Source organism: Spermophilus citellus (assembly GCF_964194105.1).
Source record: "Spermophilus citellus genome assembly, chromosome: 13".
Lineage (NCBI taxonomy): Eukaryota > Metazoa > Chordata > Mammalia > Rodentia > Sciuridae > Spermophilus > Spermophilus citellus.
In genome coordinates, this window is record NC_138193.1 from 89,823,846 (window position 1) to 89,849,459 (window position 25,614).

The window sequence follows — 25,614 nt, forward strand, 5'->3', positions numbered from 1 at the left end:
GATAAAAGCATTCCAGATGGAGGAAATATGTAGCACAAGACTAATTTCTAAAATTAAACAAATAAATAAAAAGAAAACACATGCCCAGGAAAAAAAAAAACACATATAGACATGACTTCAATAACTATGATTTCAGGCTTAATTTGGAATTCCAGAATGAATCTCTCATTACTAAGTGACATAAAAAGTCTAATTGAAAATAATTCTGAAATAAGTTTAAAAATACTTAAAGTAACATAGACAGGATAAAATATTGCTATCTTGGAAGGAAATTCAAACTTACACTTTTGAATGTTCATTTCTACACCATTCTCCTAATATTCAACTTTGCTAAAATAAAGTTGAAATTTTCTTTTGGACTGATTACTGCCAAGCCATAGAAATCTCGATCCAAAACTAAAGTGAAACCATCAGAAATCCTAGCCAAGTCTGTAGAACCTTGGGTTTTCTTCAAGGACGAGGACATCTGTGGAGGTTATAGTATCTCATCAATCAACACAACATCTATCAGGCTAAAAAAAATCATGATCAGTTTTCCAATTCCATAAACAGACCATGAGAGTCCCTGAATGGCCAAGGAACATGGTCAACTTACTTCGCTGATTAAGGAATGGGCAAACCCCAGAAGAGAACCCAGGCACTTAGCCACAACCCTTCATTTTGCCCCATGTACCCAGGCATCTGTTCTAAATGTAAATGAGACTGTGTTAGAGGGAACTCCAGGGCATTCCTCGCTTTGTTCTAAACAAGACTTCATACTAATGAGATGAGAATGCGGAGAACTGGGCCTGTGTTATCCTTTCACTGTTCCAGATACATCAGTGCAATCAGATCAGCAAAAACAAAATTGCCACAGGGTCTATATATCTCAGTTTCATCTGTTTCTCACAACTTCCATCCATAGAAGTCATTGTCCTGAAACTGCAGGAAAACAGGATCCAATTAACATCAAAGGAAACTGAATTAGTAAACACAAATTGCTGGGCCATTCTTACAAATGAGCTCTATGGCCATGCTAACGAAGAGAAGAAGAGAGAGAACTCAAATTACCAACATACGGGATGAAAAAGGCAATATCACAACAGATACTATGGAAATACAGAAGATAATTAGAAAGTATTTCGAAAGCCTATATTCCAATAAATTAGAAGATAGTGAAGATATCAATAAATTTCTTAAGGCATATGATCTGCCCAGATTGAGAAAGGAAGACACACACAATTTAAATAGACCAATAACAAAGGAAGAAGAAATAGAAGAAGCTATCAAAAGACTACCAACCAAGAAAAGCCCTGGACCGGATGGGTATACAGCAGAGTTTTACAAAACCTTCAAAGAAGAATTAATACCAATACTTTTCAAGCTATTTCAAGAAATAGAAAAAGAAGGAGCTCTTCCAAATTCATTCTATGAGGCCAACATCACTCTGATCCCAAAACCAGACAAAGACACTTCAAAGAAAGAAAACTATAGACCAATATCTCTAATGAACCTAGATGCAAAAATCCTCAATAAAATTCTGGCGAATCAAATACAAAAACATATCAAAAAACTTGTGCACCATGATCAAATAGGATTCATCCCTGGGATGCAAGGCTGGTTCAATATACGGAAATCAATAAATGCTATTCACCACATCAATAGACTTAAAGACAAGAACCATATGATCATCTCGATAGATGCAGAAAAAGCATTTGACAAAGTACAGCATCCCTTTATGTTCAAAACACTAGAAAAACTAGGGATAACAGGAACTTACCTCAACATTGTAAAAGCTATATATGCTAAACCTCAGGCTAGCATCATCTTAAACGGAGAAAAACTGACGGCATTCCCTCTAAACTCTGGAACAAGACAGGGATGCCCTCTATCACCACTTCTATTCAATTTAGTTCTCGAAGTACTAGCCAGAGCAATTAGACAGACAAAAGAAATTAAAGGCATAAAAATAGGAAAAGAAGAAATTAAATTATCGCTATTTGCGGATGACATGATAATATACTTAACAGACCCAAAAGGGTCTGCAAAGAAGCTGCTAGAGTTAATAAATGAATTCAGCAAAGTGGCAGGTTATAAAATCAACACGCATAAATCAAAGGCATTCCTGTATATCAGCAACAAAACCTCTGAAATGGAAATAAGGAAAACCACTCCATTCACAATATCCTCAAAGAAAATAAGATACTTGGGAATCAACCTAACAAAAGAGGTGAAAGACTTATACAATGAAAACTACAGAACCCTAAAGAGAGAGAGAGAAGAAGATCTCAGAAGATGTAAAAATGTACCCTGTTCATGGATAGGCAGAACTAATATCATCAAAATGGCGATATTACCCAAAGTTCTCTACAGGTTTAATGCGATGCCAATCAAAATCCCAATGGCATTTCTTGTAGAAATAGATAAAGCAATCATGAAATTCATATGGAAAAACAAAAGACCCAGAATAGCAAAAGCAATTCTAAGAAGGAAATGTGAATCTGGAGGTATATCGATACCAGAGTTCAAATTGTACTACAAAGCAATAGTAACAAAAACAGCATGGTACTGGTACCAAAACAGGCAGGTGGACCAATGGTACAGAAGAGAAGACACAGAGACTAATCCACAAAGTTACAACTATCTTATATTTGATAAAGGGGCTAAAAACATGCAATGGAGGAAGGATAGCATCTTCAACAAATGGTGCTAGGAAAATTGGAAATCCATATGCAACAAAATGAAATTGAATCCCTTTCTCTCGCCATCCACAAAAGTTAACTCAAAATGGATCAAGGAGCTAGATATCAAATCAGAGACGCTGCGTCTGATAGAAGAAAAAGTTGGCTCCAATCTACATATAGTGGGGTCGGGCTCCAAATTCCTTAATAGGACGCCCATAGCCCAAGAGTTATATACACGAATAAACAAATGGGACTTACTTAAACTAAAATTTTTTTTCTCAGCAAGAGAAACAATAAAAGAGGTAATTAGAGAGCCTACATCCTGGGAACAAATTTTTACCCCTCACACCTCAGATAGAGCCCTAATATCCAGAATGTAAAAAGAACTCAAAAAATTAAACAATAAGATAACAAATAACCCAATCAACAAATGGGCCAAGGACCTGAACAGACACTTCTCAGAGGAGGACATACAATCAATCAACAAGTACATGAAAAAATGCTCACCATCTCTAGCAATCAGAGAAATGCAAATCAAAACCACCCTAAGATACCATCTCACTCCAGTAAGACTGGCAGCCATTATGAAGTCAACCAACAATAAGTGTTGGCGGGGATGTGGGGAAAAGGGTACACTTGTACACTGCTGGTGGGACTGCAAAATGGTGAGGCCAATTTGGAAAGCAGTATGGAGATTCCTGGGAAAGCTAGGAATGGATCCACCATTTGACCCAGCTATCGCCCTTCTCGGACTATTCCCTGAGGACCTTAAAAGAGCGCACTGTAGGGATAGGGCCACATCATGTTTATAGAGACACAATTCACAATAGCTAGACTGTGGAACCAACCTAGATGCCCTTCAATAGATGAATGGATAAAAAAAATGTGGCATCTATACACAATGGAGTATTATGCAGCACTAAGAAATGACAAAATCATAGGATTTGTAGGGAAATGGATGGCATTAGAGCAGATTATGCTAAGTGAAGCTAGCCAAGCCCTAAAAAACAAATGCCAAATGTCTTCTTTGATATAAAGAGAGCAACTAAGAACAGGAAGGAAGAGCATGAGGAAAAGACTAACAGTAAACAAAGACGAATGGGGGGAGAGAAAGGGAGAGAGAAGGGAAAGCGTATGGAAATGGTAGGAGACCTTCAATGATACACAAAATTATAAGAGGTTATGAGGGGCAAGGGGAGGGGGGAAAAAGGGGAGAGAATTGAACAACAGCAGAGGAGGTAGAGAGGGAAGATGGGAGGGGAGGGGAGGGGGGATAGTAGGGGATAGGAAAGGTAGCAGAATACAACAGTCACTAATATGCCATTATGTAATAATGTGAGTATGTAACAGTTGTGATTCTGCAATCTGTATTTGGGGTAAAAATGGGAGTTCAAAACCCAATTGAGTCTAATGTATGAAAGATGATATATCATGAGCTCTGTAATGTTTTGAACAATCAATAAAAAAAAAAGAAATGAGCTCTATGTCGGGCCACTGAGCAGTGGTAGAATTGGGAGCATAAACCAGGAAACTAGAGGTAAAAAAATCAAAAAGCAAAGAAGATAACAACTTGGAAACTAGTTAAACTCAAAGTTTAGAAGCTCAGGTAAAAATGCTGAGAGTATAACCATATGTCTACAGAAACACAGGTCCCAATAGTCAAAATAAGAACATGAGTCAAAATGCTGCTGATTAGCCAGGAACTGAGGACCACACAGATGGTGGAGTTTTAGGAATCAGAAGAGCAGACCCTAGAATCAGCAGCAAGGAAACAGAAACGGAGGTGATAGTTATCCAGTTTCTTAATTATGCCCCATAGGAACCCTTGTCTTGTTGTTTATCTTTTATTTTAAAATAACTTGAGAATTTTATTTATTTATTTATTTTTGCTAGAAGGTGATAAAATGAACACATACTTATTTAGTTCCTGTCTCAGAAACTCACTGAAATGGACAATAACAATAATGAAAAACAGAGCCTGAAAATTGTCATCCATGGTGAAACTAGAGAATGGTGAAAAAAAAAAAAGTTCATAGTAAAAGTCTGTGTAAGGAAATACACACCAAGTTAAAAAAGGATGCATAGTAGAAATCCATGCCTGACTCCACATCCTTAAGAATAATGCAGATTTCCCTTTAAAAGCAAAAAATAAGACTCCTACAGTACCCCCACTGAAAACCCTGTATTTCAAAAATGGGGTCAGATCAGAGTTGTGAGCATCAGTAAGAGCTACAAATATTAACTCAACAAGTAATTATTGAACAACTACTATATGCTAGAGTAAAAGAGCTGAGAATGCATTATTTTATACCTTTTTTCTACTCAATTATCTGTTCATGAAAAAAATTAGCTGAAGATGGATAATACATAGAAGCCAAAAAATCTATTTAACTAGACTAAATTAACTTTAAGTCAGCAAACAAAAAACTTGACAGTTTCAGGATTGCCCACTCACCCAGCCTCCTGCCAGAGTGAACAGCTGACCAACATGGCACAAGGGCAGAAGCTGAGGGTTCGGTCCTGGACAGATGATTCAGCAGGTAAAGAAGCACAGAATGTGAAGAGGATACTTCTGAAGCAAGACTTCTTATTTTATCCCTTTGTCCCTCAAACAAATAGAGCACTGAAGAGTTTATTCTACCTCCAAGTCCAGTTAGCACCATTTTAAAGCTGCTAAATAAATTGAAAGAAGAATTAGAAGTGAAAGGTAATCCTACTATCCACCTCCTGAGTAAATAACAGGCGAGAGAGAACCACCCAACACAGAGAATATTGAATATTAAATTTTAAACATAGCACCTGTGAAAACTTCATATTAAAATACCAAAACCAAAACAAAATCAAGGAAAAAAAAAAAAGAAAGAAAGAAGACGGAAAAAAATGGAATTTTTAAAATAAAATGTGTTATATATTTCTGAAAAGTTAGAAGAAAGGATTTTGAATGTTTTCACCAAACGGAAATGATAAGTATTTGAGGAAATAGACATGACTACCCTGATTTGAATATTACACCATGTATACATGTATCAAAACATCACATGGTATTAAATAAATATGTATAATTTTATGTGTTAATTAAAGAATAAATTGAAAATTTTTAAATGATTTCTTTCTCTACAGGAAAAAAAGGAGGAAGAGCAATGAAGAATCTACTTTGGAAGAACAAGAATAGTTTATTCCAAGTAACAGTTCTTTAAAGTACAGAAAACATCTCTACATAGATCTTTTCAAAGTCTTAAAAATCAAAGATGATTTGGACTTTACAAAAAAGAACATCAAAGAAAAGGCTCATGGGTGCAACGAAGATATAATACCGTAGAAAAGAAAGAAAAGGAATAATAAGATTAATAAAAATATTACATGGTACAAACTGTAGTGGAGCAGTAAGAAGGAAAATCAATATTGGTGAAAACAGGTGGAGATACAGAGGACTGGGAAGGGGAAGAACACAGAATGCAAAGGAAAAGACAAATGTACAAAAACGATTAGAGATAAAAGAGAGACTGAAACTGCTGGGGGACAGAGGATGTTGGGAACATGAAGTTGAAACAATAATTCTCTCAAACGGGCCCACTATGCTGACCCCCACATGCTTTCTTCTGCAAGAAGCAATTCACCTGCAGCCCTATCTGGTCTTAGTGGACAGGTGGTATCACATTCCTCAGCAAACTACCTGTTCACTACAGGAGAAAAGCATAGTCCAAAATAATGTTAATAAGGGGAACCCAAGTTACCCCAAAGGAGGAGACTTCTGTAACTAGATCCTGAAACTCTGGGAGATAAGGATAGTTCCTCCTAACCATAAAATCTTTAAGAATTCAATTAGAACCAGTCCACATGAGCTAAGGTGACCTAGAGTTGCCATGACAGTGGGGACTCAGTCAAAAGTCTCTGGAAAATTCTCTGGGATCCCCAATAAAAACTGGAGTGCAGGAGAGGTACATTGTCCCTCTCCTTTCTGAGAGGACCCACTCTTTCCCTTGAGAGTGTCCTCTTCCCCTTTTCTTATCCCTTCAAAAAACTCATTCCAGTTACTCTGAACAACATGGCGCCCACTTGATCGTAAGAATTGAGGTTTCAAGGGGGGGTCTTCTCATTGACTCAGTTTCTCGGAAGGCCTCAGCTCCATAACAAAACAAAGGTAATGGAGATCCAACATCTGAATTATAATCCTGAAGAAAAATCAGTATAAGTGAAGCAGAAAAATAAATAAGACAGGAATGGACAAAGGGAAAGGACTAAATATACACAAGTAAAATTTATTACCAAGCCATTGAAATGAAAGCATAATGAAGCTATGGAACTTCAAAGAAAAAAGTCTATAAGTAATTTTGCAGAAGACACAGAGAATCTACAAAAGAAAAAAAACTAAACTTATGTTTTTATAGCAATATTAAATGTCAGAAGACAATTGGAATAATGTCTATAGATGGGGGAAATTGTTATTAACTTTGTTAATTGAATGATTAAGCTTTTGTGGTCTATGCTGTAATCAATTTTTATAAAATCCATGAGTTCCTTTAAAAAAAAACTTTTTTGTAAGTGCTCTGTAAAGGTATCCGTGGCACATTCTTTAATTACTGTACAGTACATAGAAAAGGAAACCTCAATTTACTCTTTAATGGAAATGGCACAAATTTTCTGATCAGTGCAATAGAATTAGAAATCCATAACTGAAGTGGAAATTTAAAATTTAGATACTTTAATTGTTTTGTTTCTTTGTTGTTGTTGTTGTTTGGGGTACTGGGGATTGAACCCTAGACCTTGTGTATGCTAGGCAAGTGTTCCATCATTGAGCTACCCCCCAGCCCCAAAACTTAACCTTTCTTAAGACAAATTCTTCTGTTCAATTCTTGGATCCAAGAGTAAATCAAAAGGCATCAGCAGAGAATTAGAACCAACAAACATGAATGTAACACTTACCAAAACCTATGGGAGAAATTGATGCTATGCCATAGAAAAAATCTATGACTTGAAACATACATTACCAGATAAAAATAAATAGGCAGCCATTAAATTTTAATTGGGAAAATAACAAAATATACCTAAAGACAAATAAATTAAACATGGCTAGATTCAGGCAATAACATGAATGAATTTCAGCTAAAGAAACCAGACCTCCCCCTTAACAGTGTAATATCCACTAACTATAAGTTCAAGAAGAGTCCATCCCAACTTAATGGCAGTAGGAATCAGCAGGGTGATTACCTCTTGGGGTGGAGCAGTTTGGGTTCATGCGGAAGAAGCAGGAAGCAACTTTCAGGACAGTGAACAGTTCTATTACCTCATCCAGGTGGTGTACACAAAAGTTAAAATCCACTAGGTTGTGCCCTGAAAAGAATGAATCCTGTGTTAATAAGTAATACTGAAACTTTAGAAAATTTTTAATTTAAAAATAATAATTAGTGAATTAGAGAAAAAATGGTAAAATTGATAAATATAATAACTAGTTCTATGGGGAGAGGGTAAATATATGAACTAGGTAAACCACTAGTTTTGAAAAGCGAGAAAAACATAAATACAAAAATTTAGCAATAAGAAAAGGAAAGGCCTGGAGTTGGGCTCAGCGGTAGAGTGCTTGCCTAGCACAGGTGAGGCACTGGGTTCGATCCTCAACACCACATAAAAATAAATAAATAAAGTAAAGGTATTGTGTCCATCTACAACTAGAAAAAAAAATTTTTAAAGGAAGTAATAGCTAATATTTTAAAAAGCAAAATAATGTTAAAGAATGCTATGTATATTTTGTTTCTAAAAATGTCGAAACCCTCAATCAATAGAAAACCTAGGCAAAGCAAAAGAAATTTCAATGTTTTCTAAGAGCTAATCCTCACAAAAATCACAGACATTCGACAATTTTGTGAATGAAATATTTCAGACTTTCAGGCTAATATAAAGGGTAACTAAGGCTTCCAGATTTAGCAAATAAAATAATAGCATGCCCAATTGTATTTGAACACACTTAAACTAAAAAAAAAAATTATTCATTGTATTCATTGTTTATCTGAAATTCAAATTTAAGAGGGTACCATATATTTTATGTCTACCTAGATGCAGAAAATGGCCTTATTACTTCTCCTTTGTGACTAGAGACAGTGACAATAGCTTTGAGGAAAAGATGGATGAGTGAAAATGAAGTGGATATAGAGACCCCTCCTATTTCACCACTGTGACTAAAAAATCTGACCAGAACAATTTGGGGGGAAGAAAGGTTTATTTGAGGGCTCAGCGTTTCAGAGACCTCAGTCCACAGACATCTGTCTCACACTCCTCAGGGCTCAAGATGAGGCAGGACATCGTGGTGGAAGAGTGTGGCAGAGGGAAGCAGCTCACATAATTATCAGAAGCAAAGAGAGAGACTCTACTCTCCAGATATAAAATATATACCCCATAGCCACACCCCCAAGAACTACTTCCTCCTGCCACACCCCACCTGCCTCCAGTCCCCACTCAGTTAATCCCATCGGGGGGTTAGTTCACTGATTAGATTAGAGCTGTGGCCCGATCATTTCTCCTCCAAATTTTATTGCATTGTCTCACACGTGAGCTTTTGGGGGACACCATATCTAAACTGTAACAACTCCTTTGTCACAGAAACTCCATAGTATCATTAAAAACTAATGATGAAATGAAAAGAAATTTTACAACAGCCTGGCCTTAGACTCCTCCACAGAAATATCCACTGCCAAAAGATGACACTAACAAGATAGGCAAAGTTCTGAGGGAATATGTACATCAAGAACCTACTCAGGAAAGGGTTGGTTCCTATTACAATGTTCTCAGCATGAACAAACCCAGGCAGGGCAGCAAGGTGCCCCCAAGGACTTTCTTGCAAATTTGACTGGATAGTGGAAGCAAAGCAATTGAAAAAAATAATGAAGTTTCCTTAAAAGAATCACTGGTAAGTACTGAAAACTTTAAATTATGGTAAAACTGGAAATTACAGAAAGTAAGCAAATAAATATGACAACTTAAAATCACATAAAACTAATAAAACTGAGATGAAGAGAGAAATTATTAAAATTTCATCAATAAATTTTAGATAAAAGTTAAGTCAAAGAAAAATATAATAAATCAAACTATTTTCTTTTCATGGCATAATTTTTCTTAAACTATAGAAGCATCTTTTAAAAATGAATATTTCATGATAAATTTTTTTTTCTAGATTCCTGAGGTGTCTTCAGCTTTAGTTACTTCAATTATTTGTTTCCATTCTGGTAAATGTAATCCATAAAAAATTAAAACTGTTTAATTATGATCACGTTTCCAAAATTAATTTCATCTAAGTTTTATTTGTTCATTCAATAAATGTCATCATTTGAACACCTCCAATGTTCCACGCATCCTGCTTTTTGTATGCAAAAACACAGACATACACACACACACACACACACACACACGCACACACACAAGTGATAAAGAGATAAGTGGTGTATATCCATCTAATGTTAATGATGCTTTCTTTAGAATGATAGAATTTGGAGTGAGTCTCTGGTCTCTCCTTCCTTTCAAAAAGCTTGAATCACTTATAAGAAATAGGAATTATTTTACAAAACAATGTTACCAAGGAACATGGAAAAGGCTGGAAATTTAATTTTTAAAGGTCACATATCAAAACCTGTCAAAGAGTGCACCAAAAAGAACTAATATGCAAATCTCATTTGTGAATAGTGGACAAATCCTCAGTGAAAAGAAAAATTAATAGAGTTACATAGTACAGTGACAGATTAACACACTACAACAAAACAGGTTTATTCCAAGAATGACAAAAATAGACACTTCATGTTAATAGATTCATTGCTGTAAGTTTAAATGAGATAAAGCATGTAATTTTCATATTAGATACTAAAAGCATATTATAGAATACATCATTCATCCTAAATGTTAATCAATAATAGGTCAGTAACTTTTTCAAACTAATAAAGCCAAAGGAAAATCAAGTAAGTATGATGCTCCAGAATCCAAGTGAAGAAATTCAAGGAGAAAATGGTCCACAGTATATATTCTAATATGCTTGAATGTTGATTCCATGGAGGAGAAAAAACTGCTGTTGCCAAGAGAGGAGAAAAATCATAGCAGCATGGCCTTGGGAAGCAACAGGGAAGACAGTCCTAGGAAGAGCATAGACAATTCATCTTTGTAAAAAGAGCAAGGACATATCACAAAAGCACAGAAACAAAGGGGTTAAAAGAGGGAGTTCTGTGCTCTTTTAGCTTTTCAATGAGCAAGAATCAACAAAATCAGTGAAACTAACAAGAAGGGAGGATAAAAGGGGTATATAACCATTGTGTTAGTCGGCTTTCTGTTGCTGTGACAAAATACCTGAGAAAATCAACACAGAAGAGGAAAACAATATTTTGGTTCACAGTTGCAGAGGTTTCAATCCAAGTTGGCTGATTTCATTGCTTTGGGCCTGAGGTAAGATAAATACCATGGTGGAAGGATGCGATGGAGGAAAGCTGTCACCTCATGACAGCCAGGAAGAGAGAGAGAAAGAGAGAAAAGAAACGGTCTTGGTAAAAAATATACTCTTCAAGGTCAAGATCCATGACTACTTCCTCCAACTAGGCTCTACCTCCTAAAGGTTGCACCTCCTCCTAGTAGCACCACAGATGGCAATCGAGACGTTAGCACATGGCCTGTGGAGGACATTTCATACCTAAAACATAACATCCATCCTTGAGGATCATGGAAGAGTGATCAAGGAAAAAGGGAAATAATAAATAAATAATTTGTAGGGCTCTGCTGAGTGCCCACTTGGGACATGTGATCATAAATTCAAAGAGCAGCCACTATAATCAGGTGATTCACCACAAGTATATTCATCCCAGGGGCAGAGGCAGAAGAGCTGATTCCAGCAGGACAAGGGCTGTTCTAGAAAAGTACAACAGAGGAAGGAAGAAGTCAAGGTGTAATGGGACATACTCACAAATACTAGGGTGGGGAAAGAGTCAAGGGGAGACTGGTGAAGGTAAAAGATGGTGAAATTTTCTGCAATTAATGGATAAAAGGTTCTAATGTGGTTACAAATGGTTGAAACTGGAATATTAGAATTAGACAGGAAAGAGAAGAAGGTGAAGGGTCAGAGATTGGGACATTAAAAGTGCAGATTCTGAAGATAATAATAAAGGAGTGGAGACAAAAGATCATTAGAAGTAAGGAAGGTAAGGTACTAAGAGGCCAGCATGATCATCTTCTCTTTCACACAAAATGCAAAGTCTTTACTGACTGACAAGGCGCTACGCATTCTGCACAGACCCCACCCCCATTAACTCAGACCTTTTCTCCTACTACCCTTCCTCCCATCACTCTCTGAGCCAGGCTTAGCTCCCTACTCTTCCTTAAGCTCACCAGTGACATTCACAGCTCACATTCCTTTGCATCTGCTACTCTGGCCCAGAATGTTTTTCCCATGTGAACATCTCATTGCAAAATGTCACCTTCTCATTGAAAATTGCACTACCCACCACATCCCAACACTTCCTATCCCCCTTCCCTGCTGTCTTTTACCATAATCTAACATGCACACTATACTTACAGTGGTTCACTATCTCTCCAACTAGGCCATAAGCTCCATGTGAGCAATGTTCTTTATCTCTTTCCTTTACTGCTACATTCCCAGAAATGATAAGAACATTTAGCACACAGTAGGTGATCAGTGAATATTTGTTGAGCAACTGAGAGAGAGAGAGATCGGTAAGTAAAAGAGTGAAGGAAGAAATTCACAAAGGTTTTAGGACTTTGCTGAAACTAGGGAAGGCCTAGTTTAAATCAAGAGTAATACTACATCCTTTTAATGCAACATTTCTTTTTATATAAAAATGTAACATCTATTAAAATGTCCTGTTTTTAACCAAAAAAAAAAATGTGATCATTAAAAGTAAAGAAACTCATAGGTGACATACAAAACTTCCCCAGGAAGGTTTAATTTTAGCTTTTTCACTCTCCTTTCTCATCCAACTCTCTGAGCAGCTCCTTAAAAATAACTCTCCCAAGAATCTTGTGTAGTTTTAAATGAAGCACACATGTCCCAATGAGAATCAGGAATGCAAGCAAAATCTACTTAGAAATTTTTGTGGCAGTTGCTAAAACATACTTACAAAATCATTTTTAAAAATTCAAGGTTTCATTCAAGTCATCCAGTCTAGTTAGAAGCACCAGAAACACTCAAAAATAGATTTGTGAGATTAACTAAAATGTATTTTTTTTTAAACTCGGGGTCCATTCAAGTAATACCAAAAAAAAAAAAAAAATGTGGTAGACTCATGGACAAGAGAACATGGGTTCCAAAATGAAGTTTAATGCCACTTGCCTTCTGTTATTCTTGAAGCTGCATGTACACTAAGGCTGATTCTGATGCATCAGAACCTCAACTAGGCTGTTTCTTCAGCAGAATAAATAACCTGTGGGCTTTTCAGGCAAGGGAGTGATACACAACAGCTAAAAATGAAATAACTAAAAAGCCCAAGCACAATTTTTCTCTTCTCAATCTCTTCCTCTTCTCCTTCTCTCATCTCCCCTGCTCATTTGTCACCCTAGGCCTGGAACCCTCAGTGGAGAGTCCCTGTGCAGGGAAGCCTCAGCATCAGGTTGTGGGTTGGAGAGAAGCCGTGGTTCTGAGCAGCACACAGACATCACCAAGCCCTGAGCCCACTCACCTGGGAAATCAGCAGATCCTCCAGGAAGACAGAAGTTCTAGTTATAACCCAAACAGAAACAGGCATAAAATGAAATCTCCCAACTCAAGGACCATGTAACCTGCTGATACTAACACTAAGCAATCAATGAGAAAGCTATTGCCCGTCAGTTATTTGTAACAGTTCATTGATTTCAAGCAACTGAAACTGAGTTCTAGCCAAAAAAAAAAAAAAAAAAAAACTACTCCACATGAACTTGGAAAGGACAGAAAATACAGTAGCCCCGGGTACTGTTATTAAAATCTTTAAATAGTCTCTATAAGGCATAACAACCTCTTTCCAATAGTGTGTCCCTTCATTCAAAACACAAGCTTCCTTGGAGACTGAATCAGCTTCTTTTAGCTTGAATCATGGAGACACCTGCAGGTCACATATGTGGAAGTCATTGTGATTGACAATTCCACTGGAATGCCTGGAAGAAAGAAGTGTTGATCCCCAAAGGAAAAATGAGAAATGTTTTTTCTTAAAAACAGTGGTGTTTTACAACCCCTGTGATATGAGCAGACTACCCAAAGGTTTCAGAATACAAAGACCAAGAGATTTTGTGGCTAGACCCTTGGGGGAATATACATACTAGGGGAAGTAATTACCAAGAAACGGTGCCCCCGGGAGCCCATCAGAACAAAACAGTACCATCTCATCATAACACAGATGTCTTGGTAGACACAGCATGACATGAACTAGGTGGTGGCAGAGGGAGGAAAAAGCTAACTTGTGAGAATACAGAAGACTTAATCTGAGAACTCCAAAACTATCTAAAATGTGGAAAGCCTGAAAAATGAGATGAGGTTCACCTGTCAGTCAGGGTAGAGCACCATGTTCAAGAAATTCAGGAAATAATGTAGAGGTGCTAATAGAAGAAAAAGTTGGCCCAAATCTACCTCATGTCAGCTTTGGAACCAACTTCCTTAACAAGACTCCTAAAACGTCAGCAGTAAAATCAAGAATCAACAAATGGGATGGATTTAAACTAAAAAGCTTCTTCACAGCAAAGGAAATAATCATGAATGTGAAGAAAGAGCCTACAGAATGGGAGAGAAAAATCTTTGCCACCTATACCTCAAATACAACATTAATCTCCAGGGTATATAAAGAACTCAAAAAAACTTAAAACCAAATAAATAAATAAATAAATAACCCAATAAATAAATGGGCAAAGGAACTGGACACTTCACAGAAGAAGAAATACAATTGGTCACCAAATATATGAAAAAAATGTTCAAGGTCTCTAGCAGTTAGAGAAATGCAAATTAAAACTACACTGACATTTTATCTCAGTCCAATCAGAATAACAATTATCAAGAATACAAGTAACAATAAATATTGGTAAGAATGTGGGGGGAAGGCACACTCATACATTGCTGGTGGGACTGAAAATTGGTACAACCACTCTGAAAAGCAGTATGGAGATTCCTCAGAAAACTTGGAATGGAACTACCAATGACCTAGTTAACCCATTCCTTGGTTTATAGCCAGAGGACTTAAGATCAGCATACTACAAGTGACACAGCCACATCAATGTTTATAGCACCTCAATTCACAATAGCTTAACTATGGAACCAGACTAGATGCCCTTCAACAGATAAATGGTTAAAGAAAATGTGGTGTATATATACACAATAAAATCTTTTTCAACCATAAAGAAGAATTAAATTATGGCATTTGCTGGTAAATGGATGGAAATGGAAAATATCATGCTAAGTGAAACAAGCCAATCCCAAAGAACCAAAGGCCTAATGTTCTCTCTGACATGCAGATGCTGACTCACAACAAGGGAGGATAGGGAGGAAAAGAATATAAGTACCTTGGATTAGACAAAGGGAAATGAAGGCAAAGGAGGGGAAATGGGAATAGGAAAGATAGTAGAATGAATCAGACATTACCTCCTATGTGCATATATGAATACATAACCAATATAATTCTCCATCATGTACAACCAGAAGAATAAGAAATTATACTCCATATAGGCATAATATGTCAAAATACATTCTACTGTTTATGTATAACTAATAAGAACAAATTTTAAGATATTTTAAAAATAATGTTGAGGTGCATTTGACTGGGAAACTTCAAGTCACTCATAGAATTGGGGGTGTGTTTTGGTTTTGGTTTTGGTTCTTTGAGAACAGAGAGAAAAGGGAATTTGATTTCAGCGTTGCTCTTTCTTAACTGTGGCTCCTAAAATGAGGCGCTGCTGCTAATAACAAGGGGTGAGAGATCCAAGATGGTGGAATACAGAGCAGTTCCTACCACTCTGTGGCATGAAATCAAGAAAACAGACAAGCAGCTTCTCCACAAGGTGGGTGAACAAAAAGAAGAGGGGGGTACTTTACTGGAACCTAAAATTGGACATTCAAAGCAGAGCAAGGCATAGAAGGTTGGTTGTGACAAAATAAGGAAAACAGCCACTGCCACACTCAGGCCAAAAGCTCCAGCCAGAGAGGTCCCTCCGTGAGCATAGAAGAGGAATGGGAAATTAAAGGAACCCACATTTTAGGGAGTCCTGAGGTGTATCTGGGTATGGAGTGTTCAGAGTCCAAGGACATTGCCCAACAAACCTGAAGGAGGCGCACAATATCCACAATATCCGTGTGTGAGGAAAGAAGCTGCTCTCCAGGAAGCCGCGGAGAACAAGGGAAGAAGCCATTTTGCAGCTACAGCATAGGGCTGGCAACCGAGGAAGCCGATTCCTGGCAAAACCCAAGTTTGGCCCAAAACACAGGCTGAGCAAACCCAAGCTGCATGACTTACAATGTGTTTAAGTGACCATGAGAAAATCAGACCTGGAGAGAGGTTTACCCAGAGGACAACTGGTCATGGAAACCCAGCCAGCTCTACCCCTCCCCTTCCAATCAGACTGCTTGCAGGGCCTGCTAGGAGAGAGGCATTTGGCCAGAACTCAGAAGGGTAGGGGTGGGAGAAATTTTTTGGATACTGAACCTAAGACCAGGGAACATGGGGTCCACAGGTGATATAGGAGACTTAAGAATTGGCTCCCCCACCACATGAGAGGAACCAAAGAGAGATGCCTGGGGTAAGTCTTCTAGCATGGACGAGAAAGTACTGGGCGCTGGAGATGCACTGATTTAAAATCTCCTGATCAATTAGTATTTGACAAAGAGGCTGTGGCTCCTAAAATGAGGCCCTGCTGCTAATAACAAGGGGTGAGAGATCCAAGATGGTGGAATAGAGGAGGTCATGTTCGCCTAAACCTAAACCCTGCCTCCAGGAACTGTGCCTACAGGATTACCTCTCTCACTCCAGCAATTCAGAGGGTGGAGCATCACACTCCAGAAGACAGCACCTAAAACTGCTGAGAGGAGAAGCTGAGAATATTTTGAACTCCAACAAAAAGAATTCTTGAATTTTTCATCAAGACATTTTTTCTTTTCTTTTATTATTCTTTTTCACTGTTTAATTGTGACCCTAAAGGTACACAGACATTTATTTATAGAGTCCCCTATTTTTTTCCTTCTCAACTCTAGCTTTTTTGAAGCCAGTTACTTTATATGGATTATTTTTTTGTGAAATAAAATGTTTGATTAGGATATTTTAGTTTTGTCTAAAATTTTCTGTATTCTTTTAATTTTTTAAAATTGTTTGCTTTATATATTTTTTCTCATACTTGTTTCCCTTAATTCTCTCTTTTCTTCTGCTAACAGCCAATCACTATTGTTCTCTTTTACTCTTCCTTTAATCTTGTTCTTCTGTCTTCTCTCCTCCTCCCTTATAATCATCACATTATGTATCCCTGTCCACCATTTTGAAAACTTGCTGTTTTTATTATAGGCAATAACTGATAATATAATTTCTGTTGATTGTGATAATTAACATTGTAGACACCATAGTAGGGACTATTTGGCTTACTGTTATAAATTGTTTGCATTGGTTATTGTTATTATTTGTCTCCACCTAGACAGTGAGGTCATGGAAACCTCCAGAGACACTATAAGTTCACAGGGTAGAAACTTTACTGCCTCAGATGGATACTTGTAAGTGGGAAAACACACAAACAATATGAAAAACGCAGAGGAACAAATCACCTGAAGTAAATCAAGATCCTCCAATAACAGAAACCATTGACACCACAGTGAAAGAAATATCAGAAAAGAAGTTTAGAATGCACATATTTAAATAGATCTGCAAAGTAAAGGATAATATAAGAGAGCAAACAGCAAAAGATCACTTAATAAAGAGAAAGAGGTTCTGAAAACAAAAACAAACAGAAATCCTTGAAATAAAGGAAACAATAAATCAAATTAAAAATCTAACAGAAAGCATAACCAATAGACTGGATCATATGTAAGACAGAGCTCAGGCAATGAAGGCAAAATATATAATCTTGAAAATACAGTTGACCACAAAGAGAAAATATTAAGAAACCATGAACAGAACTTCTAAGAATTATGGGATAACATAATAAGACTAAATTTAAGATTTATCAGGATAGATGAAGGTGCAGAGATACAAACCAAAGGAATGCACAATACTTTCAATGAAATAACATCAGAAAATTTCCCAAATCTAAAGAATGAAATGGAAAATCAAATACAAGAAATTTACAGCATCCCAAATGTGCAAAATTACAATATATTCTCATCAAGTCACTTTATTATGAAAATGCCTAGCATACAGAATAAGGATAGAATTTTAAAGGCTATGAGAGAACAATATCAGATTACATATAGAGAAAAAGCAAATGGGTCCCAGCTGATTTCTCAACCAAGACCCTCAAAGCTAGGAGGTCCTGGAATAACACATACCAAGCTCTGAATGAAAATTGGTGCCAACCAAGAATCCTATATCCAGCAAAATTAAACTTCAGATTTGAATATGAAAAAAAAACTTCTATGATAAACAAAAATTAAAAGAATTTACAACCATAAACACTGCACTACATAACATTCAAAACAAAATATTCCAAAAATATGAAATTTTTAAAAACTGAAAACCAGCAAAGGGAGAAACTATACTAAAGGAATAGTCAATCAAAGGAGAAACTAATTCAAATTAAACCAAATCTAAGAAATATGTCTGATAAAAGAAATAAGTATACTAGCAATTATTCTCGATACAACTTTTTCTTGTGACGAATAGTGCTATGGGTATGAAATAAACCAAAATGACCAGGAAAACAAATCAGATCTCAATAATAATCTTGAACATTCATGGCCTAAATTCATCAATCAAAAGACATAGACTGGCTTTTGTATTGGATTAAAAAACAAGACCCAACAATATGCTAACTCCAAGAGACTCACCTCATAGGCAAGGACATCCACAGACTGAAGGTAAAAGGAAAGAAAAAAGCTTATTATTCACATGGATCTTGTAAAGAAGCAAGGATTTCTATACTCACATCAGATAAAGTGGACATCAAGCCAAAGTTAGTCAGAGGGGACAAAAGAAGGACATTTCATACTGTTTAAGCGAATTATATACCAACAAGATGTACCAATCATTATGCCCCAAACAACGGAGCATCTACATACCTCAAACAAACCATTCTCAATTTCAAGACTCAAATAGACCATATAACAATAATACTGGGTTACTTTAATATACCTCTCTCACTACTGGATAGATCTTCCAAACAAAAATAAACAAAGAAACTATAGAACTAAATAATACAATCAATGGTTTAGACTTAACAGACATATACAGAGTACTTCATTGACTGAAAAGACTTTCTTCTCAGCAGCACATAAATTCTTCTCTAAAATAGACCATATCTTATGCCATAAAGCAAATCCTAACAAATACAAAAAAAATAGAAATCATACCCTGCATCAATCATATCAGATCCTAATGGAATGAAGTTAGAAATCAATAATAGAATAAAAATAGAAGTTACTCTAACACCTGGAGACTAAATAATATCCTATTGAATAATGAAATGTTAATAGAAGATATCAGGAATGAAATAAGTACTTAGAGGTAAGTGAGAATAGTGATACAACATATCAAAATTTCTGGGACAACATGTAGGCAGTGTTAAGAGGAAACTTCATTGTATTGACCTCATTCATCACATCAAAAGAATAGAAAGTCAATGAATAAAAGACCAAAATTACATCTCAAAGCCTAGAAAAAAAGAACTAATCAACACCAAAACTAGTAAGACAGGAAGTAATTAAAATCAGAGCTGAAATCAACAAAATTTATACAAAAGAAACAAATGAAGAAATTGACAAAACAAAAAGCTGGTTCTTTGAAAAAATAAATAAATTTGATAAACAGCTACCTAATGAAAAGAAAGAGAAAGAGAAAACTGAAATTACTAAAATTCATGATGAAAAAGTAAATATTACAACAGATACTATCAAAATATAGAAGATAATTAGAAACTGTTTTGAAATTTTAAAAAATAGAAAATCTTGACATCGACAAATTTTTAGAGACATATGACCTACCCAAACTGAACCAGGAAGGCATACACAATTTGAACACATCAGTCTCAAGCAATGAAAGAGAAGATGCCATCAAAAACCTAATAAAAAAAAGAAAAGCCCAGAATGGATTCTCAACTGAGTTCTATAAGACCTTCAAAGAATTAACATCATTACTTCTCAAATTATACCATGAAATAGAAGAGAACCTTCCAAATTTATTCTATGAAGTTAATATCACTCTGTTACCAAAACCAACAAAGACACATCAAGGAAAAAAAACTTCAGACCAATATCCCTGATAAACATATATGCAAAACTTTTCAATAAAATTCTGAAAAATCACATACAAAAACATATTAAAAATATAGTGTACCACAATCAAGGGGGGTTCATCCCAGGGATGAAGGTTGGTTCAATATATGGAAATCAATAAATGTAATTCATCACATCAATAGACTTAAAAATGGGAATTATATTATCATCTCAACAGATACAGAAAAAGCATTTCACAAAAATATAGCACCCCTTCATGTTCAAAACACCAGAAAAACTAGGAATAGTAGGAACATAGCTCAACCTGGAAAAAGCTTTATTTTCTAAACCCATGGCCAATATCATTCTAAATGGTGAAAAATAAAAATAATTCCCCCTAAAAACTGGAACAAGATAGTTATGCCCTCTTTCACCACTTGTATTCAACACAGTCCATGAAACTAGAGCCAGAGCAATTAGACAAAAGAAATAAATTAAAAGGTTACAATTAAGAAAAGAAAAACTCAGGGTTGGGGTTGTGGCTCAGTAGTAAAGCGCTTGCCTAGCACATGCGAGGCACTGGGTTCGATCCTCAGCACCATATAAAAATAAATAAATAAATAAATAGAGTGAAGGTATTGTGTTCAACTACAACTAAAAAAAAAAGAAACAAAAGAACTCAAAATATAACTATTTTCTGATGACATGCTTCTATATTTAGAAGATTCAAAAAATTCTGCCAGAAACATTCTAGAACTAATAAATGAATTCAGCAAAGTAGGAAGATATAAAATTAAGACCATAAATCAAATGCATTCCTATATATCAGTGATGAATACACTGAAAGAGAAATTAGGGAAACTACCTCATTCCCAATAGCAAAAAAAGAAAAAAAAAAAGAAATCTAACAAAAGAGGTGAAAGATCTCTAAAATGAAAACTTCAGAAGACTAAAGAAAGATCTTAAAGGAGAACTTAGAAGATGGAAAGATCTCCCATGCTCTTGAATAAGCAGAATTAACATCATCAAAATGGCCATACTACCAAAAGCATTATACAGATTTAATGCCACTCCTATTAAAATCCCAATGACATTTTTTATAGAAATAGAAAAAGCAATCATGAAATTCATATGGAAAAATAAGAGATCCAGAATAACCAAAGCAATCCTTAGCAAGAAAAGTGAAGCAAGAGGTATCACAATACCAGACATTAAATTATACCACAGAGCCATATTAACAAAAACAGCATGGTATTGGCACCAAAACAGACACATAGAGCAATAGTACAGAATGAAAGACACAGAGACAAGCCTACATAAATACAGTTATCTCATACTAGGCAAATGAGCCAAAAACATATATTGGAAAAAGATAGCCTCTTCAACAAATGGTGCTGGGAAAATTGGAAATCTGTGTGTAGCAAAATGAAATTAAATCTCTTATCTCTCACCCTGCACAAAACTCAACTCAAAGTGGATCAAAGTCTGAAGCACTAGACTAGAGACCCTGTGTCCTATTGGAAGAAAAGTAGACCCAAGTTTACATCAGCTTAAGAACTTACTTTCTTAGTAAGACTTCTAAAGCACAAGAAGTAAAATTAAGAATCAACAAATGGGATGAAATCAAACTAAAACGTCTTCACAGCAATGGAAACAATTATGTGAAGAGAGAGCCTACAGAATGGGAAAAAAATCTTTACCATATGCACCTCAGACAGAACATTAATCTCCAAGATATAAAGAACTCAAAAAACTTCAATACCAAAAAATTAAAAAAAAATAACTCAATCAATAAATGGCAAAGGAACTGAACAGACACTTCACAGAAGAAGAAATACAATCAATCAACAAATACATGAAAAAATGTTCAACATCTCTAGTAATTAGAGAATGCAAATTAAAACTACAATGACATTCCATCTCACTGCAGTCAGAAAGGCAATCATCAAGAATACAAGCAACAATAAATGTTAGTGAGGATGTGGGGGGAAAGTAACACTTATACATTGCTGGTGGGACTGCAAATTGGTGCAACCACTCTGAAAAACAGTATGGAGATTCCTCAGAAACTTGGAATGGAACCACCATTTGATCCAGTCATCCCATTCCTAGGTTTATACACAAAGGACTCAAAATCAGCATATTACAGTGGTGTAGCCACAGCAATATTTATAGCAGCTCAATTCACAATAGCTAAACTATGAAACCAGCCTTGTTGCCCTTCAATAGATAAATAGATAAAGAAATTGTGGTATATATACACAATTGAATATCACTCAGTCATAAAGAAGATTGAAATTATGGCATTTTCCAGTAAATGGATGGAACTGGAGAATATTATGATAATTGAAATAAGCCAATCCCAAAATAATAAAAAACCTAATGTTTTCTCTGATATGTGGATGCTAATTCACAATAAAGGAGGGGGTATTTTGGACTAGACAGAGGGGAGTAAAGGGAAGGGAGGGGGAATGGGGATAGGAATGATAGCAGAATGAATCAGAATGAACCCTCTGGCTTCCAATATGAATACTTATGGAGGTTCAGTTCTCAAGCCTTCTAGGTATCACTCTGCAGGTATCTACCCTATTTGCAAACATGATCACACGACCTGTGTAACTCTACAACATGTACAACGAGATGAATGAGAAGTTATACTCTATTTACTATATGTCAAATGCATTCTACCACCATGTATAACTAAATAGAACAAAGAAAAATATATTTAAAAAATAACAAGGGGTAGCAGTTCTTCCTTCCTAACTAACTCATTTGTTGAAGCCCAATGACTCCATGAAAGACCTGCCAATATACAGCGTCTCCCTTTGGCAGTGTGAAAGAAGAAAAATCAGGTAACTGTCAAAATCAAAATTTTTGCTCTCCTATATCTCCTATGAATATGCTCTTCAAAATCATGCTAAATCCATAAGTTGACTCAAAAAGATGAGGGCAGACCCTGCTATGAATCACATAGAAACCTCACAGCCTTGTCTCTTTCCAACCATGCCTCTATACACATGCACATTTTTATACCTGTAAAACGTCGTCAAAATTAATATCTAGAGCAGGATTAAAGGAGAAAAAACATTTTAAAACTGTAGAACTTATAAATAGGAAATAAAAGCAGAGCAACAAGTCACATACATGCTGGTACTCAGTTTGCCTAGGACGTAGGTGTGTTGCCTCTAGGTTAAGAGATGATAGAAAAATCATCAGCTCTAGTCTTTTCCAAAGCCAGTCAGCCTCCTCCCTTTTGCCCCTGGGGCTTTCTTGACTTTGTGCTGTGTCTGGTCCCTGTACTCTCTGGGGCAGCACTGCCAGAGGAAGAATTCCTTGTACAGCTTTATGCAGGTCCTGTCTTATTTTTAGAACATGCATATAGTAAATAAAAGTATCATATTGCAGATGAGAGGTGCTTCCAAAGGAGTCACTGGCAAAGGAAAGACCATCCTTGCCTCCACTGCAGAACCTTTGGGTAGTCCATTAGGGAACACACTTAACTTGGCTATTTATATAACCAGTTGTATACCAAGCACTTGTCAGAGGTAAGAGCATTTGAAAGCTTCTGAGCATTGTTTAGTTCCATGTTACTAACAGGATTGCATTAACTTCTAAAAATATTCTTCTGTTCCATCCTGACTTCACTTAATTAGGAATCTTTTGCTCCGGTGAAGACCTTTTACTCTACTTCAACTCTGTATTTGGGTTTTACTGTTTACACAAACTTAGCTTCTATGTTTGGGGCAGCTAAATATTTGCTGTGAGATTATCTCTGCAGATCAGAATCTAATTTCTCCAGACTTGAAAAAGCTCTGGCTTCCAATATGAATACTTATGGAGGTTCAGTTCTCAAGCCTTCTAGGTATCACTCTGCAGAACCCTTGAGAGACCAAGGAAAGCCAAGCTCAAAGATGAAGATTAGAATGTAAATCACCTAAAAGCCTAAGGGTTTCCTCATTCAGAGTTTAAAAAAATAACGCAGCAAATCATGTTCATAATTTCTGGGAGAAAATAATGAAAGACATTCTACATATGTTTTATATTGTTTTATATCTTATTGCTGTAGCTTTGAGAACTGAGCAACGTTGGATAGTATCTTTAATAAAGTACATTTAGCCCATGAGAGCACTAATAATATATGTATTAAAAAAGCAACATTTCATAAAAATCATGCAGTTCCACTAGACATAGCACATTCTCTGAGTCCTTTATGCTTTCCAACAGGATTTTGAAATGCCTTTATGATTGTGGGGTCATTATTGCTTGCTTCACCAAATAAGGCTTCACTATCTCAGTAATTATTACTCAGAGATTTGATGGACTCACAAGGAATTTGTTGTATTCTAGCACACACATTAGAATCTCATTTTAAATCATCAATAAATATAAATACAAAATTTTGCATTGTACAAATACCTTCTTACAAATGAATACAAAAGAGACAAGGGTTGCTAGGCAACCACCCAGCACAGGTCTCAGCATTCCAGGTAACAAAAAGATTACAACACTGCCACCACCTGAAGGTTTGTGCTTAAAGCAACAAAAGAACACTGGGTGGAGCTGACATGCAGTTACGAATCATCACCATACTTCCAGAATTGTACTTGAGCATATTTTATCAACTTTAATATGTTGATTTACAAACTAAGTTAAATGAACTTTATTTAGTAGTGCGTTCAGCATTCAAAATTCACCTGGCATTTAGGGCACAACTCGGTGATGCAGTCTGAAGGGGACACTACATACAAGCTCTTCTGCAGTATCAATGGGGAGGAAAGGGCAATGTCTCTACTATGTGCTTGCCTTTGGTAACCTTCAAATTTGTCTCCTTTCTTCAGTGTGCCCAAGACTTCCAGATATCCAATATCTGATGTTGGTTTTGTGGAGTTGGATGCAATGATGCAGCTTGGTGATGATTAGTTCAAGTGTCTGGCGTCCTTTAATATTTCTGCTCCTTCAATGGGGACAGCTGAGAGAAAAGCCTGAAGAAGAAAATTTCAAAGTGTTGAAAAGAGTAGCCCCTGGGCAAGTACAAAGCTCACTGAGGACCACCACTCAGTACTCCAAAGCCCATCACTGCTGTGTAAGGATTATAATACTTTCCTTTGTGGCACAGAATGGCATATGTAAGCTCAAAGTTTAGAGTCAAGCTACCCGGTTCTACCACCTACCAGCCTTGTGACCTTTGGCAAGATACTTAAATCCTCTAAGTCCATTTCTTCATCTACAAAAAAGGAATTGAAAAAAAAAAGGTGCCTACCACATGTCATTCATGTGTTAATTGAAATAATGGATGTAAAGCCCTTTGCTTAGTCTCTGACATGTAATCAATACAGAATAAATATTTAAAGTATTAATTCTATCACACAGGTCAATAATAAATAATGTTCTATCTCATTTATTTACATAAATACTCTCAGGGTTTTTATTAGCTAAATAGCCAGTGTAGGAATACTCTGTTCCAGTGTACAATGAAAACATGTACACTATTTAGGAATAAATGATGTCAGGCAAGAACATAAAAAGAAGAACTGATTTAGTGTGATTGAAGGCCTTGAATGTAGACATGTACTTTTTATTATCCTGCATTACTTAGGGCCATGTTATTAT

General features: G+C 36.1%; 1 protein-coding gene across 4 annotated transcripts in view; it reads right to left on the minus strand.

Annotated features, from left to right (window-relative positions):
- The window catches only part of LOC308632566 (uncharacterized protein), a 540,150-nt gene extending 516,858 nt beyond the window's left edge, over window positions 1–23,292 (minus strand). For 2 of the 4 annotated variants that reach the window (XR_014018588.1, XR_014018589.1), the window contains exons 1-2: window positions 23,149–23,292; window positions 7,872–7,994 (exon numbers count right to left, since the gene is read on the minus strand). Coding sequence is in view for 1 of the 4 variants with exons in the window: in XM_081264770.1 (XP_081120896.1) it covers window positions 7,872–7,994; window positions 12,202–12,340; window positions 23,149–23,217 (331 nt within the window). In the remaining 3 variants the exon portion in view is untranslated. Of the gene's footprint in view, window positions 1–7,871; window positions 7,995–12,201; window positions 12,341–23,148 lie in introns of all 4 variants that reach the window. The other 2 variants (XM_081264770.1, XR_014018587.1) reach the window with 2 other exon arrangements.
- Window positions 23,293–25,614: the final 2,322 nt, after the last annotated feature.